Source organism: Canis lupus, chromosome X, assembly GCF_003254725.2.
Source record: "Canis lupus dingo isolate Sandy chromosome X, ASM325472v2, whole genome shotgun sequence".
In the NCBI taxonomy this organism is placed as follows: Eukaryota; Metazoa; Chordata; class Mammalia; order Carnivora; family Canidae; genus Canis; species Canis lupus.
In genome coordinates this window covers 41,638,828-41,656,703 of record NC_064281.1, presented here as the reverse complement: position 1 = coordinate 41,656,703, position 17,876 = coordinate 41,638,828, and the positions used below count along the sequence as shown (strand labels likewise).

The 17,876-nt window shown below is 40.4% G+C and overlaps 1 protein-coding gene and 1 pseudogene across 3 annotated transcripts; one reads left to right on the top strand and one right to left on the bottom strand.

Annotated features, from left to right (window-relative positions):
- Positions 1-3,286: 3,286 nt before the first annotated feature.
- ZNF630 (zinc finger protein 630) lies at positions 3,287-15,790 on the top strand. 3 transcript variants are annotated; one of them, XM_035711777.2, is made up of 5 exons: positions 3,287-3,858; positions 7,484-7,587; positions 12,918-13,044; positions 13,305-13,400; positions 13,588-15,790. In XM_035711777.2, the coding sequence occupies exons 2-5, from the start codon at positions 7,573-7,575 to the stop codon at positions 15,312-15,314; spliced, it is 1,965 nt and encodes a 654-aa protein (XP_035567670.1). In that variant the 5' UTR covers positions 3,287-3,858; positions 7,484-7,572; the 3' UTR covers positions 15,315-15,790. The 3 variants fall into 3 exon arrangements, with proteins under 3 accessions (XP_035567670.1, XP_025324683.1, XP_025324682.1); XM_025468898.3 differs by lacking the exon at positions 7,484-7,587 and having other exon boundaries at positions 3,288-3,858; positions 13,305-13,373; XM_025468897.3 differs by lacking the exon at positions 7,484-7,587 and having other exon boundaries at positions 3,288-3,858.
- Positions 9,020-9,132, bottom strand: LOC112673303 (small nucleolar RNA SNORD22; annotated as a pseudogene).
- Positions 15,791-17,876: the final 2,086 nt, after the last annotated feature.

Below are 17,876 nucleotides of genomic sequence, written 5' to 3'. Positions count from 1 at the left end.
TTTTTGCAAAAAACAAAAAACAAAAAACCTTAAAGTATATATTGCATAATTAACCAGATTTTATTTAGAGGACAACCTTAATTCATATTTGTTAGTTAGAAAAACAATTTTGTTACATTTTATTTCCTACCATTGTAGCAATTACTCTAGAGATAAGAACTATATATTGGCTGCCCTGGTGTACAGGACAAACTTTATCTTTTAAAAAAACCCCTAAATTAAATAAAATGGTGAAACTCCTCAATTTCTGAGTCTAGACTGAACAAATCTAACAATGAAGAGCTTAGGTGAATCTTACCTCCCTTCAACACATCAAACCAGGGAATACAGAAGGCAAGGACATTTGCAATCAGGGCTTTGGAGACATTTACTGCAGAAGGGAACTGGAGCATAGAATCATGGAGAACATATCTCCTGGGGCCCAGCACCTTCCCCCTGGGCCTGAACATGAGATAATAATGAATCTATGTCCCTCAGTTATGAACTTTGGTCCTTGTTCTCCGTTAATTTTTCCACTCTCATAGGCACTCAGGTCTGACCTTGCACCTGGTTCTCTGCTCAGTTTTCTCTCTGCACAGGCTGCTATTAATGCGTCTGCCATTTATGCTCCACTTGTTGGGGGCATTTAATTTAGGTGTCTGTCAACTCATTATTCTATCATCAATTTACTCTGTCATGAAAACCAAACATGAGTCTTTACTTTTTCGATCAATGCCTAATATGATCTGTAAATGAAATCCAAGTCTTTTAAAAACATTAGTTTCCCCTGTTGATCTATATATATATATATATATATTTTAATATCCTGAGTTTTTATTTTTTTAATTTTTATTTATTTATGATAGTCACAGAGAGAGAGAGAGAGAGAGAGAGAGAGAGAGAGAGAGGCAGAGACACAGGCAGAGGGAGAAGCAGGCTCCATGCACCGGGAGCCCGACGTGGGATTCGATCCCGGGTCTCCAGGATCGCGCCCTGGGCCAAAGGCAGGCACCAAACCGCTGTGCCACCCAGGGATCCTTGATCTATATATTAAATCAAGATTGTAGTTATATAGATTTTACCATCAATGCCCCTTTTTTTCTGACCTTGACTCTGGCTGTCTATTAAATCTTTATTCATTGATGATCCTTTAACCTTAAACCCAGGGCTTTGTTAAGTATTCTACCATCAATGTGTCTATGTTCTAGATCTTAAACCTAGACTTCTGTTAACTTTTCCACCAGCAATGCTCTTATGATCATTATCTAGGGTCCAGGTGCCTATTGAGATTTCCATCAATTTCCTTTGTTCTGACCTTGAACCCAGGCCTTTGAAGAAATCCTGAGAGAACAGCCTGGGCCCCTTAATCGATACCCATCTGGTTTGAATTCAAGCCAGATCTACTGGAATAATAGCTTTTCCCTATTAATACCTTATGCCTCAGTCAATAGTCTTCCACTACTGACCCTCTGAATATGTTATCTTGCATGAAAAAGGGACTTTGTGATCTTTAAAAAGGGGGGTAGCAACGCCTGGGTGGCTCAGTAGTTGAGCGTTTGCCTTCAGCTCAGGTCGTGATCCTGAGGTCCTGGGATGGAGTCCCACATTGGGCTCCCCATAGGGAGCCTGCTTCTCTCTCCTCCTGTGTCTCTGCCTCTCTCTCTGCATCTCTCATGAATAAATAAATAAAATCTTTTAAAAAATTTAAAAAGGTAATTCATAGATATGATTAAATTAAAAATCTTGAGATGGGTAGATTATTACAGATTATCAGATGTGTCCAATGTAATCACAAGGGTCCTTATAAGAAGGAAAGAGCGCGGTCAGAGTCAAAGAAGGTGTGATGGTGGAAGCAAAAGATCATAGTCAGAGAGAGATATGAGCATGCTACTTTTCTGGCTTTGAAGATGGAAGAAGGGGTTATGAGCCAAGGAAGACAGCTGGCCTCTAGAAGCTAGAAAATGCAAGGAAATGTATTCTTCCCTAGAGCCTCCCCAGGGAGTATGATTCTATTAATACCTTGATTTCAGCCCAGGGAAACTCACTTTGGACTTCTGACCTTCAGAACTGTAAAATAATAAACTTGTGTTGTTTTAAACCTGTAAGTTTTTTGGTACTCTGTTAGAGCAGCAATGGGAAACTACTAAAGGCATCTTTGAAAAATTCTGCCATTGATGCCCATCTGCCCAACACCCAAACCATGTCCTTATTAACCTTCCACCATCCATGCCCCTCTGTGTGACCTCAAATCCTAACCATTGTTAATTGTTCCACCATCAAAATCCCTTATCTATGTCCTCCAACCTGGATGTCTATTAACTTAAGGGCCTTTGTAATTAGGCCGTCACTGATGCTTCCCTCAAGTTTGAAACAGAAGTTAGCATTTCCGTTTCAAAGCCTCTCTGGAAAGACTTCATAACTAGGCCACTATTTTACCGTCAGTGCCCTTCTGGTGTGACCTAGAAATAAAATTTAAAAAATATATTTTATTTAGGGACGCCTGGGTGGCTCAGTGGTTGGGCGTCTGCCTTTGGTTCAGGCCGTGATGCCCCGCCCCTGTCCTGGAATCAAGTCCCGCATCATGCTCTCCACGGGGAGCCAGCTTCTCCCTCTGCCTATGTCTCTGCCTCTCTCTCTGTGTCTCTGAGACATAGGCAGAGACATAAGCAGGCTCCCTTGCAAGGAGCCCGATGTGGGACTCGATCTCAGACCCCAGGATCACGCCCAGGATCTAGTCTTCTGTTAAGTTTTCTTTTTTTTTTTTAAATTTTTATTTATTTATGATAGTCACAGAGAGAGAGAGAGAGAGAGAGGCAGAGACACAGGCAGAAGGAGAAGCAGGCTCCATGCACCGGGAGCCCGACGTGGGATTCGATCCCGGGTCTCCAGGATCGTGCCCCAGGCCAAAGGCAGGCGTCAAACCGCTGCGCCACCCAGGGATCCCCTGTTAAATTTTCTAAAATCAAATGCCTCCTTAAGTTTTAGCCATAAACCTTTGCCTCTCATACTTCTTTCAGCTTTGATAATAAGGCTGCAATAAGAGCCACATCAGCCCACTTTAAGAGACCGGGCAGAAAGTCGGGCCTGTGCGTGACAAGAAAGGGCGGGCCTTCTGTGTCCGAATGAGCCAATAGAAGACCAGGAGCGCCGTAAAGCGGAGCCTTGAGTGACAGACGAGTCGGGGGCTCCGCCCCATCGAAGGAACAATAGGAAGGCTGGACGGCGGTGACGTTAAGCTGTGAGAGGCAGGCGGGGTGTGCGAGTGAGAGAAGACGTTATGTCAAAAGACTTCACTTTCACCAGAGGTTTAGAAATGTGGCTTCTGCCGAGCTGTCTCCCGGGCGGTGCTTCTACCCTCGGGCCTTACCACTGCCTCCCCGCTGCCCCCCTTGGGCCCGGTTCCCACCGAACTCCCCTACCCGCCCGTCGCCACGCCTTTGCTCGGGCCCGGCCTTTGCCCATGGCCGGGAACGCCCATTCACCCGCCCGGAACAGTCGCTACATAGCCGAGCCTCACACTGCTTTCGAAGCACAAATTCCGAATACCCTGCCTCGGAAATAGCACGGGGACTTCCCGGACGCTAAAACGCAAATCTCTTCTGGCTGGAATGGGAGCCTCAGGAAGCAGTGCGAGGCCCTGGCCATTTTCCTGGCCGGCAGAGTTCCCGGCGCAGACTGAATGCCGCCATTTTTGTTACTGGTAGAGCTCGGCTTGGAGGCTGTTTCTGAGCCTGCGAAAGATAAGCTGATGCGTCATCCAGACCCACCAGGAGGGCTGGAGGAGAAAGGGAATTTTGGGCGATGTTGAGCCCATTTGTGCAAGCAGGGAGCCAAGCTCGACTTGAGAAGGAGCTTTGGGGTCCTGAGAGCAGAGCCAGGGTGAGGGGCCCGGTTGAGTGATGTGGGTCTGTGTGGTCAGTGATGGGGACATGTGGAAGGACTAATGAGGGGGTCCTTTGGACTGAATGATGTAGAGGGCAGTGATAGGGAAGGGAGTCCGTAGGACTGTGTGTGGGATATGTGATGAGTTTATGGAAGTGAGCAATGGGGTCTGCAGGGTGAATGATGGGGTTTCTAGTAAGTGAGGGAAAGGGGTTTGTGGGGGTGAATGAATGGAGTCTGGGCTGAGTGATGGAGAGTCTATCCAGTGAGCAATGGTGTCTTAGGGTGAGTGATAAGTTTTCAAGGGAGTGAGTGAAAGGGGTTTGTAAGGTGAGTGATGGAGAGTTTGTTGGGTGAATGATGGGGGGTCTGGGGGGGCAATGGGGTGGTCTTTAGGGTGAGTAATGAGAGTCTATGGGGACAGGAATGGGAGTATGTAGTGTCAATGTTGGGATTCTGTGTGGTCCATGATGTGTGGCTCTTTGAGATCAATAATACATCCATGAATAAACAAAAATCCTTGCCCTTGTGGTGGCAACATTCCAATGGAGGGGTCAGACATCCAGGCTTTAATTTGTAATTCCCTGATGACTACTTTTTCATATATGTTTTGATCTCTTAGATCCTTCTTTGTGAGGCACCTGTTCACATCTCTTGCTCATTTTTCTATTGGATGTTTGCCTTATTGATTTGTAGGGCTTGTTTTTATATATTCTGATACTACTCCTTTATCAATGATCCGTGTTTTGCAAATATTTCCTTGATTTTTGGCTTCTCTTTTCCTTGTTGTGTCTTTGAATATTAAGGTTTTATTTATTTATTTATTTATTTATTTATTTATTTATTTATTTATTTAAAAGATTTTCTTTATGTATTCATGAGAGACACACACAGGGAGAAAGGCAGAGACACAGGCAGAGGGAGAAGCAGGCTCCATGCAGGGAGCCCGACTCGGGACTCCATCCCAGGACCTGGGAATCATGCCTGAGCCAAAGGCAGACGCTCAACCACTGAGCCACCCAGGCATCCTAATATTAAGGTTTCAAGTTAACTTTGAACTGTAAAGCACGATGTAAATTTAGTTTCGTTATTCTCAAGTTAAAAATCAGACAATGTCCTTTGTAATTTAGGATGAGAATTAGTTTTTTAGGGCATTCAGAAATAAACAGAGTTGCATCTCTGAAAACTTTGATGCCATGACATCTAGGGAGGAGTTCTCTGCTTTTTGTTTTCCCACCACCCCACCCCCTGGTCACTGGCTGTGTGATCATAGAGAAGTCACTCAACCTCTTTAGGCTTCAGTTTCCTCACTGTGAAATGAGAATAATAGCAGAGTCTATCCTTTGAGGCTTGGGATGTTAAGTGAGTTAATACCTGATTATTATTTATTCACCTTGGTTTTGTAGCACTGATCTTGGATATATTTCATGGATCTTCCATGAACTCAAGGTCAGTTCTATTCATGTAATAGCCAAGAAAATAGAATAAAGGAAATTAAATGCCAAGGAATAAGATTTTGTCAGGTAGGGTTGATATCTGGAGGGCCACAAACCATTGTGATGTCTTGGGGAACAGATATTATTAAATAATTGGGAGTGTGATCTTGTGATCTGCCTCTTCTTCATTTTGTAGCTATGTTTCCATGCTATTAACTTTATTTCCATAATACTACTAAGCTTATTTCTTATTTTTTTTTTAATTTTTATTTATTTATGATAGTCACAGAGAGAGAGAGAGGCACAGAGACACAGGCAGAGGGAGAAGCAGGCTCCATGCACCGGGAGCCCGATGTGGGATTCGATCCCGGGTCTCCAGGATCGCGCCCTGGGCCAAAGGCAGGCGCCAAACCGCTGCGCCACCCAGGGATCCCTACTAAGCTTATTTCTATGGAAATTTTCAAACATTCAGCAAAATAGAGGGACTTATATAATAAACTCCCATTATGTCCATCACCCAGTCTTATCAATCATCACCCGATGGCCACTGTTGTTTCATCTAGACCAGGGGATGGAAAACTAGGCAGTGGGCCATATCTGGCCTCGTGCTGTTTTTATACAGCCGTATGCTACAAATGGTTTTCACATTTTTTAATGTTTGGAAAAAATCAGAAGAAGAATATTTTGTGACATGAAAATGATTAAAATTCAAATTATAGTGTTACTAAATGAAGTTTTTAAACAGTAGTATTAAAATTTCTTTTTTTACAGAGAGAGAGAGCAGTGGGAGTGGAGGGGCAGAGGGAGAGAGAGAAAATCTCAAGCAGGCTTCACGCTCAGTGCAGAGCCCCATGCAGGGCTTGATCTCACCACCTGTAGATCATGACCTGAGTTGAAACCGAGAGTCAGAGGCTTAACCAACTGAGCCACCCACGTGCTCCATAAATGAAGTTTTATTAGAACACAGCCAATAAACAGAATTGGCTTACGTATTGTCTGTGGCTGCTTTCAATCTCTGAGTGGTTGCAACAGAGACTGTAGGCTTCACAAATCTGAAATATTTACTATCTGTCTCTATACAGAGAAAGTTTTCCAATTCCTAATTTAGATCACCCATTTATTTCTCCCTCCCAGATTGTTTTTTCTTTGTTACTGATAACATAAAATGCACAAATATTAAGTGTATAGTTGAATGAATCTTTACATATGTAGTCCTTATTATTTTGAAAGAAATCCCAGATGTATCATGATGCAGGTGCCTGGGTGGCTCAGTGGTTGAGCGTCTGCCTTTGGCTTAGGTTGTGATCCCTAGGGCCCGGGATTGAGGTCTACATCAGGCTCCTCTCGGGGAGCCTGCTTCTCTCTCTGCCTCTCTCTCTGCCACTCTCTCTGTGTCTCTCATGAAAAAATAAAATCTTAAAAAAAGACTTCATCATGTATTTGTAAAAGATAAGGTCTTAAATGTCAATATTATTATTTGAGGTAAAATATTTAACAATAGTAACGTCAGATCATCACTGGTTAAATTTCCTTTTTTTTTTTTGGTTACATTTCTTTTCTTTTTTTTTTATAATAGTTTCTTTTTTTTTTAAATTTTTATTTATTTATGATAGTCACACACAGATAGAGAGAGAGAGAGAGAGGCAGAGACACAGGCAGAGGGAGGAGCAGGCTCCATGCACCGGGAGCCCGATGTGGGATTCGATCCCGGGTCTCCAGGATCGCGCCCTGGGCCAAAGACAGGCGCTAAACCGCTGCGCCACCTAGGGATCCCTTTGGTTACATTTCTTAATATCAAATATCTAGTCAGGGTTCGAACTTTAATGATTATCTCAAAGATTTTTATATCTGTTCAAATTAAGATCTAGACAAGGTCCATACTTTACAGTTGGTTGTTGTATCTTTTGAGCCTCTTAATTGTCTTTGGTGTTACTTTAAATGGTCACCTGCCTTTCTATCTCTTGGAGGTTCCATAAATTATTTTCTCAGTCCTCAGCGATTGGGCATTTTGAGAATATTTTCAGAATTACGGTGTTAAAGACAAAGCTGTGATGAAAGTTCCTTCAGTTAAATCTCTGCACAATCCATGATTATTACCTTAGAATAAAGTTCTAGAAATGGAATTGCTGGTCAGATGATAAACACAAGTTAGCAATAAATTAACAAGCAACACATTCTACATTCAGCCATTGAAGAGTAGTTAACCCAGCTTGGTCTCTGAAGACTCTTCTGTACCCCACTGCACCCCCAATTGCTTTCCAAAGACAAACAGAAAATGACTGAGTCCCAGGTAAGTTGTTTGTTTCCCACTTGGTTTTCCCATAGTAAAATGAGAAAGGGCAATACATTGGCAATAAGAATTAGAGAAATCTAGACAGAATAGAAGATCAAGATGCAGGTAAAGTTGCTGTTAAGATACATAGATTATCTGGCCTTGCTTCATATAAACTGAGCTAAACATTTTACCTTTGAGCTTCCTGGCAGCCACAGTGAAAATGGCAAAAGGGATATATCAGATGGTTTGCATTCTTCATCAAGAGAAATCACTTTATCAGTCTAGCTCTTCAGCAGGTCAAGATTTCTGGGACTTTAGCTTAAGAAATTTGATTGTTGAGTTTTCCTAAAGGCCAGTGTGGTATTATCGGTAGTTGTTTCAAAGAGGCTATTTTTAGTTAAAATTTTCTGGCAGAGGCTTAGAGGGTAGGTGGTTTCCTGGTTTTCCATGGCCCCTTTGTTATCATCTCATAGTTTGTGGGATCATGCTCCAACGCAAGGCCAGTTTCCTTCTTTGCTCTTCCATTTTATGTCTTTTTATCCCCTCTTTGCAAGGGTAATTTATACATGGTGCAAAGAATGTAAATAATATTGCAAAGTAAAACTTAAAAAGTAAGGGAAATATCTCTGTAATCTAACTTCTGCCCTCTCCTCTGGCATAACTAGTATTATGTAGTTTGGGGATGCTCTTTCCAGATACATATAACCTCTGTGTATATAGATATATATGTATAAATGTGTGCTAGTGATTTTATTATTTTCATGTATTTTTCTTTACCATACACACTATATATTCTGTAACTTAAAAAGAATGTATTGCTAAAACATTTCCAGGCACCTGGGTGGCTCAGTAGGTTAAGTGTCTGCCTTTGACCTAGGTCATGATCCCAGGGTCCTGGGATCTAGCCTCACATTGGGCTCCCTGCTCAGCAGGGAGTCTGCTTCTTTTTCTCCCTCTGCCTGTTGATCCTCCTGCTCTCTCTCTCTCTCTCTCTGTGTCAAATAAATAAAAATCTTCAAAAAAATTCCAATACATATAGTTTTTACATTTTATTATGGGAAATTTCAATTTTGAACATACACAAACGTAGATTTTTGTGAACGTCTTTGTGCTTATCACCCAGTTGCAAATATTATTAACTGGTGGCCAATCTTGTTATATCTATGGTTAATCTTCACCCATTTCTGTCATCTCCTCCTCATCATTATCATCAAGCCAGTCTTTTTTTTGAAGGTTGAACTGTTATTCAGCAAGGTTCAAACAATTGTATGCTAATTTCCACATCTAGATTGCACAAAAAATGACTTGAAAATTTCCTTTTGGTATCCCTGAAGAACTGGATTCCTGTTATATAGGCTTTGTTCTTTCTTTAGACCTACAAAAATATATGTACAATTGACTTCAACAAGTGATTTATTCCCCTTTCCCATATTTAGAAATCCCTATGATCCCTCAGACAGTTCCTTCTGGAGCAAGCCTCCTCCTTTTCCCCAGCCAGCCCCAGTGGGTTCACCTAAGCCAGTCTTTTTTTTTTAAGATTTTATTTATTCATTTATGAGAGAGAGAGAGAGAGAGAGAGAGAGAGAGGCAGAGACACAGGCAGAGGGAGAAGCAGGCTCCCTGCAGGGAGCCCGATGTGGGACTCGATCCCCGGATTCCAGGATCACGCCCTGGGCTGAAGGCAGGCGCTAAACCGCTGAGCCACCCGGGGATCCCCCTAAGCCAGTCTTCTATTAATATTTTGTTGAGGATTTTTACTACCATGTTCCATGAGACATATTGGTCTGTACTTTTTCTTGTATTCTTGTTTATGTTTTGGAATCACAGTTATGTTGACTTTATTTAACAAGCTGGGGATCCCTGGGTGGCGCAGCGGTTTGGCACCTGCCTTTGGCCCAGGGCGCGATCCTGGAGACCCGGGATCGAATCCCGCGTCAGGCTCCCAGTGCATGGAGCCTGCTTCTCTCTCTGCCTGTGTCTCTGCCTCTCTCTCTCTCTGTGTGTGACTATCATAAGTAAATAAAAATAAAAAAAAAATTCTAAAAAAAAAAAACAAGTTGGGGAGTATTCTCTGAAAGAGTTTGGGTAAGATTAGTATTATTTCTGTCTTGAATATTTGGAAGAGTTCTCCAGTGAAGTCATCAGGGTGTGGAGTTTTCTTTGTGAGTAGGTTTTTAAATATGAATTTGACTTACTGAAAATATTTAGTACCATTAAGATTTTCGGTTTCTTTGTATATTGCTTTTGTTAAGTTGTGATTTTCAAGTAATTTGTCCAGTTTGTCTAAGTCAGGGGTCAGCAAACTTTTTCTGCAGAAGGCCAGATAGAAATATTTTAGGCATGTAGGCCATATGGTCTCTATTGCAACTACTCAGCTCTGTTTTTGTAGGTTGAAAGCAGCTGTAGACAATATGCAAACCAATGAGCATGGCTGTAATCCAACAAAATTTGAATATAATTTTCACATGCCACAAAATATTCTCCTTTGGCTTTTTTCTTCAACCATGTAAAAGTGTAAATACCATTCTTAGCTCTCTGGGCCATATTTGGCCTGCGTGTTATACTCTGCTGTCCTAAGATCTGTATTGTCAAATTTCTTGTCATAAAATTGTTCCTAGCATCCTTTTACTATATTCTTTTAATGTTTGTAGGATACCAGCCCCTTGTTGATGGGCTCTTTTATTGTTCTGTTTTTTTCTTTGATGTCTAACAGTAATAAGAATAAGAATAATTACAGCTACTGTTTATTGAATGCTTACTTTGTGCCCGGCACCATTATAATACGTTATAATGGAATTACTTTGTGCTGGATACTATTATTATCGCTGTTTTTCAGAGAAAAAAGCAGGGGCATGGCTAGTACATAGGTTAGCCAGGACTCTAAAGCAGGAAAGTCACAAATAAAGGAACAACCTTATCAAATATTTATGTAGACCAAATTCTTGGACATGACTGTGCTAGATCAGAGAGCAAAGCCTGTTTAAAATTTAAAGGATGTTTCTCAAATTGTATTTTGATATTATATAATTAGCTTCTACATGTGGCTATAAATCATTTACAAGGAGGCCCATTTCCCAATATTTTTCTTACTACTAAATAGCATCGGTGTTTTTCATTCTTACTATTTTTATGGTTGAACATTGTATCTTATTTTCATTTGCTTTTCATTAATGATTAAATGAAATTCGGCATTTTCCCCACATATTTGCCATTTAAAAATTTCTCCGTCAATCTCCCTTTTTGTCAGTCTTTTGCTTATTGCTTTCTATGAGCTTTTTTATATGAGTGATATGAATTTTGAAGTGCACATTACAAACTTTTCTTTTTTGGCTATTTGTCACTCAGTCTTGTTGGCTGTGTCCTCTCACTAGAATATGAGATGCTTGAGGGGAGATATTTTTGCCAGATTTCTTTTTTGCTGTATCCCTAGTTCCTAGAATAATGCCTGATATTCAGTGGGGTCTCAATAACTGCTTGCTGAATAGATGAATTTTTTTTCACCTAACAGTGTATTTTAGAGATTGTTACATATCATTCCTTGTTGCTTTTTATGGTTGTTAATGGTATTCCCTTATGGGGATTGAAGCATAATTTATCCAATCCCCCATAAGGTTGCCTTCATTATTTTGCAATTATAAACAGTACTGTAGTGAAATGACTTCACATATGCTGTTTTGCTCACATATATGAGTATATGTGTTGAATAATTTCTAGAAATGGATTGCTGATCAGATAGTATATACATTTAAATTTGATGGATATTGTCAAATAAATTGCCTTCAAAATATATTGTACCAGTATATACCCATAATTTGAGTGTGTTCCTTTTTTGATATCTTTACCAACTTCATGACTTCTTAAACTCTAATCTTTGATAATATGTAAGAAAAATATGATGTTTGTTTGTTTTCATTTACATCTCTCTTCACATGAATGAAGTTGAACATCATTTTTCATGTTTAAAAGCCATTTGCATTTCCTTCTCTGTGAATTGATGGTCATGTCCTCTGCTTATTTTTGATTTATTTATTTTTTAAAGATTTTATTTATTTATTCATGAGAGACACAGAGAGAAAGAGAGGCAGAGACACAGGCAGAGGGAGAAGCAGGCTCCATGCAGGGAGCCCGATGTGGGAATCCATCCTGGGTCTCCAGGATCACGCCCTGGGCTGAAGGCAGGCACTAAACCGCTGAGCCACCCGGGTTGCTCCTCTGATTATTTTTTAAAAGGTTAAGTTGTTGGTCTTTTTCTTCTTGCTTTTTAGGAGTTCTATAAATTGAAGAAATTAGCTTTTTGTCCATTTTATGTGTTGTGCACATATATACTCCCCAGTTAGTTGCTTGCCCTTTGAGTTTGTTTATATTTTGCTATGCAATACATAAAGTAATCAAATTTACCGGTATTTTCCTTTGTAGCATCTGGATTTGTACCATGCCTAGTGAGAAGAGTTTTCTCCACTTTGAAATTATTTTTAAAAACTCTCTTGTCTTTGTTTTATGACTTCTTTTTTTTGTTTAAAATTTTGTTATATCTCAAATTTATTTTTTTGGATAGTGTGAAATAAGGAGTCCAACTTTACTTTTTTTTCTGATAGCTACCCAGTTTTGAATAATCTGTCTTTTCTGGACTTATTTAGTTATAAATTTTATTTTTAAGTAATCTCTATACCCAGCTTGGGGCTCAGATTCACAAACCCGAGATCAAGTCACATGCTCCAGGGATACCTGGGTGGCTCAGTGGTTGAGTGTTTGCCTTTGGTTCAGGTCGTGATCTCGGGATCCTGGGATCAAGTCCCACATTGGCCTCCCTTTGGGGAGCCTGCTTCTCCCTCTGCCTGTGTCTCGGCCTCTCTCTCTGTGTCTCTCATGAATAAATAAATAAACTCTTTAAAAAAAGAGTCACATGCTCCATTGACTGACCAGCCAGGCACCTCAACACTTATTTAAAATACTGCTTTAGGGATGCCTGGGTGGCTCAGTGCTTGAGCGTCTGCCTTTGGCTCAGGGCATGATCCTGGAGTCTCAGGATCGAGTCCCACACTGAGCTTCTTGCATGGAGCCTGCTTCTTCCTCTGCCTGCATCTCTGTCTTTCTGTGTCTCTCACATTTTCATTTTTAAAATGAAATCTTTTAAAAAATACCTCTTTATTATATATTAAATTTCTCATTTATTTACATCTAGTTTTAGACTGTTCATTCTGTTCCACTAGCTATTCTTGCTAATGGCAGAATTTTACAGTTTTTCTCATTAATAGCTACACAAAATGCTAATTAGGTATCCTACATGTATTAGTGTGATAAAAATGATCAGAATGAGCAGATTGTATAGGAATGTGCTGTTATAGGAACTAGTGACATATGAGGATGTGGCTGTAGACTTCACCCAGGAAGAGTGGCAGCACCTGGACCCTGCTCAGAAGACCCTACATAGAGATGTGATGCTGGAGATCTACAGCCACCTGGTCTCTGTGGGTAAGGACAAATTCTCCATGTAGCAATGAAGCAAATCCTCCTCATCCTTCTGAGCTTTCAAGGCCATGACCTTTATGATTTTCCATTAATAGGGTCCTTTCTTTTATAGTTTATATTTTATGTTTATATTTTTGGTATATCTGGAATTTATTTTTGTGAGTTAAGGATCCATCTTTCCTGGGAGGCCCCTGAGACTGCTTCTTTTCTTCATGAATTTCTGAGCTGCCAAGGCCAAGACCATTATAATTTTCCCTTAACAGGGTGTTCTGGTATAAAACCAGGTATAATCTTCAAGTTGGAACATGAAGAGGACCCATGGATCAAAAAGAGTGAGTTGTCAAGGTGGATTCACTCAGGTAATTGAGAATTGGGTAGATGGCTGAGAGGGTATTTTCTTTATCTCTGACATCTTTGGCCTCCTTTCTTCCTTAAAATTCATTAGGCCTTCTTTATAACATCCATCCTACATCAGCACTTTCCTAGCATTTCTATTTGTTGTTTCCTTTTTTGGTTTCTATTTGATTTTATCTTTTCTTTTTTCAGACAGGGAGGAAAGCTTTGACTCTTCCCAGCAGGTCATTTCTGAAGAACTTTTGTTTCAAAAGGAGATAATGGAAACATCCCCAAAGGATAATTCATTGTACTCTCTCTTAAAAGTCTGGCATATTGATGGTCAGATAGATAGATATCAAGGAAACCAAGACAGAGTTTTGAAGCAGATCACAGTAATTAGCCGTGAAACAGTGGCCAGGGAGAAAGGCCCCAAGTGTAATACGTTTGGAAAAATTTTTGGTGGCTGCATAGACCTTGATCCTTCATGTAAAAAACTCCATGATTTTGATTCATGTGAAAAGAGCTTGGAATCTAATTTAGACTCGCTGACATGCAGTAGGAGCTATGCAAGAAAGAACCCCATTGAGATATTTGGATGTGGGACATCACCTAGCTATAGTGATTCCTGTTCTGTGCCTGAGAAAATTTACACGGGCATGAAACCCTGTGGACATAGTCAATGTGAAAAAGTCGTCAATCATAAACAAGTCCATATTCAGTATAAGAAAGGTCAAGCAGGTAAGAAACCCAATGTTTGTAGTGAGTGTGGGAAAGGCTTTATTAAGAAGTCACAGCTTATTATACATCAAAGAATTCATACTGGAGAGAAACCCTATGTGTGTGGAGATTGTGGAAAAGCCTTCAGCGAGAAATCACACCTCATTGTGCATCAGAGGATTCATACTGGGGAGAAACCTTATGAATGTACTGAGTGTGGGAGGACTTTCTCCCAGAAGTCACCCTTCATCGTTCATCAGAGAGTCCACACTGGAGAGAAACCCTATGAATGTTTTGAGTGTCAAAAAGCCTTCTCTCAGAAGTCACACCTCATTATACATCAGCGAGTTCATGCTAGAGAGAAGCCCTTTGAATGCAGTGAATGTGGAAAAGCCTTCTGTGAGAAGTCTCACCTTTTTATACACCAGATAACTCATACTGGGGAGAGACCCTATGAATGTACCGAATGTGGGAAAACCTTCCCTCGGAAAACACAACTCATCATCCATCGAAGAACACATACTGGAGAGAAACCCTATAAGTGTAGTGAATGTGGAAAAACCTTTTGCCAGCAGTCTCACCTCATAGGGCATCAAAGAATCCATACAGGAGAGAAACCTTATGTATGTACTGACTGTGGAAAAGCCTTTTCCCAAAAGTCACACCTTACTGGACATCAAAGGCTTCATACAGGAGAGAAACCTTATATATGTACAGAATGTGGAAAAGCCTTCTCTCAGAAATCACCTCTTGTTATACACCAGAGAATTCATACAGGGGAAAAACCCTATGAGTGTAGGGACTGTGGCAAAACCTTCTCCCAGAAATCGCCCCTCATTATTCATCAGAGAATTCATACAGGGGAGAAACCCTATGAGTGTATGGAATGTGGAAGGGCCTTTTCCCTGAAATCACACCTCATTATACATCAGAGAGCTCATGCTGGAGAGAAACCATATGAATGTAGTGAGTGTGGAAAGGTCTTCTGGGAGAAGTCTCCACTAGTTGTACATCAAAGAGCTCATACAAGGGAGAAACCCTCTGAATCTGCTGAATACGGGATGGCCTTTTCTCGGAAATCACAGATGATCACATATGAGAGAACACACATGAGGGAGAAACCCTCCAAATGCAGTGAATGTGGGAAGGTATTCTGCCAGCATATACACCTCACTAGACAACAGAATCCACATAGGAGAGAAACCTCCTCTATGTACTGATTGTGAGAAGGGCCTTCCCAAAAGGCAGATCTCACTGTGCATGAAAAATCTCACACTGAACAGAAATCCTACGGATATGTTGGTCATGAAAAAAATGCGGCACCTCCTTAACTGTAGAACAGACAGATCTGTTCCTAAGTGTTTTTTTTTTTTTAGAGATTTTGTTTATTTATTTATTTGAGCAGGGGTGAGGAGCAGAAGGAGAGGGACAAGCTGTCTCTGTGCTGAGCTTGGAGCCTGATGAGGAACTAGATGTCAGGTGTCTGAGATCATGACCTGAGCCGAAATCAAGAGTCGGATGCTTAACTGACTATGCCACCCAGGTACCCCATTCCTGAATATTTCTGATTACCCCTCCACAGAATGATCTGATCTGGCTCTCAGAATATTTTAAACACTCTAAATATGGAATGCATTTGCTCACCCTCAAAGTATCCCATCTCCTCTCACAGAATAAAATGTATCTGGAAGAATTAGCACTGTTTTGGTGTTATTTGGTCCTTGAAGGTCCTTTGTAGAACTCTCCTTGAATTTACTTGGGTATGGTACATTATTTGAAGGCAATCTCATTGTCATCTTTCTGTATTTCTTTCATCATATTTTCCCTCTCTAGATTACATATGTATTTATGTTGATATATCTGTCAATATATAGATATAGATATATGAATCCCTGTAATTTTCATAAAAGTCATCCATTTTCTCAAAATTCTTAATATATTTGTGATATTTTAAGCATAGTTATTTCATATGATTCATTTAATTTTCTCTACATATGTAGTTATTTCTCCACTATCATTTTTCATAGAGGCTATTTGTGACTTCTTTTTCTTCAATTAGGTAAACTAATACTAATGTTTTATTTATTTTATGCCCTCCCACCCAAAGACCAGTTCTTGCACTAATATATTTTTTTAATTTTCTGATCGATTCATTTGTACTTTTGTTTCATTAATGTCCTTCTATTTTCTTTCCTCTTTTTCTATCTTCTTTTTTTAAAATTATTTATTTATTTATGATAGTCACACAGAGAGAGAGAGAGAGAGAGGCAGAGACACAGGAAGAGGGAGAAGCAGGCTCCATGCACCGGGAGCCCGACATGGGACTTGATCCCAAGTCTCCAGGATCGCGCCCTGGGCCAAAGGCAGGCGCCAAACCGCTGCGCCACCCAGGGATCCCTCTTTTTCTATCTTCTTTAGTAAAATGTGTGAGTCAATTAATCTCATTCTTTCTGGTTTGTTTATACATGTATTTTGGGCTGGTATTAATCTGAGGACTACTTTAGCCATTTTTGGTTCAATCTTAGAGTATTCTGTGTTTTGGTAGGTTAAGTCCTACTGTTTAACCCAATTTTGTTTGTGGATAAAACAGATCTATTTAGTTGTAGGCCTCCTAGCATATTGCCTGTTGTGCATCCTGTTTCCATTGCTTTTATGTCTTAATCTTTCATCATGTGTTCTACTTTCTTTTCTACTGTCTTGAATGTGTTATTTGTGTTCCAGAGCATAGCAAAGAGAGGGACACTTTACATATATCCTCTGTTGATAAATGCTTAAACGCTGTGGAGGAAGGTAAAGCAAAATAGGAGAACAAGGAGTGGCTTGTGGGTTCTGGGTGGGCAGGGATGGCCTCAATATACCATTTGAGCACAGATCTAAAGGAAGTGAGGGAATGTATGTTTGAAAGACAGCATGCCAAACAGAGGGAACAGGAAGTATAAAGGCCCTGAGGCAGAGGCATACCTGCCATCATGCAGCCTGAAATTACATCCCCAATGTATTCCAAATATGCCTCAAGGATTAAATGGTTCCAGGTTATAGTGACCCCAGGTCACTGAAAGAAATAAATGTAAATTCACTCTACTATAAGCCACCTTTCAACCCGTAGATAAAATTCCAAGATATGAGAGCCAACAGTGGAAAAAATAATCACAAAACACACAAGTAAAGAGGACAATATTAGTAAGATCCATAAGAAGCAACAAACAGAATCAAATCCATAAAATTTCAGATATTAGAATGATCAGATATAGACTATAAAATGAGGATTTATTTATTTATTTATTTTTAAAGATTTTATTTATTTATTCATGAGACACACACACACACACACACAGAGGCAGAGACACAGGCAGAGGAAGAAGCAGGCTCCATGCAGGGAGCCCGACGTGGGACTCAACCCTGGGTCTCCAGGGTCAGGCCCTGGACCGAAGGTGACACTAAACCGCTGAGCCACCCAGGCCGCCCCAAAATAAGGAAATATTTAAAGTAACAAAAGAAGATTTATTAGTTTGCTAGGCCTGCTGTAAGAAAGTACCATAGACTAGGTGACTTAAACAAAAGAAATTTACTGTCTCACAGTTCTGGAGGCTAGAAGTCCAAAGTCAAGGTGTTGCCAAGTTTGGTTCCTTCTGAGGGCTATTAGGGAAAAATAAGTCCCAAGCCTCTCTCCTTGGTTATAGATGGACATCTTCTCCCTATGCCACATTGTCTTCCCTTTCTGTTTGTTTCTGTGCCCAATTTCCCTTTTTTATAAGGACAGTAGTAATACTGGATTAGGGCCC

Bases quoted from the DNA above. Each gene is read 5' to 3' on its own strand.
- ZNF630 (XM_025468897.3), top strand. From the start codon at position 3,781: ATGTTGAGCCCATTTGTGCAAGCAGGGAGCCAAGCTCGACTTGAGAAG. The intron at 13,045-13,304 runs GTAAGGACAAAT...TTCCCTTAACAG, and splicing joins CAGCCACCTGGTCTCTGTGG to GGTGTTCTGGTATAAAACCA. The intron at 13,401-13,587 runs GTAATTGAGAAT...TTCTTTTTTCAG, and splicing joins GTCAAGGTGGATTCACTCAG to ACAGGGAGGAAAGCTTTGAC.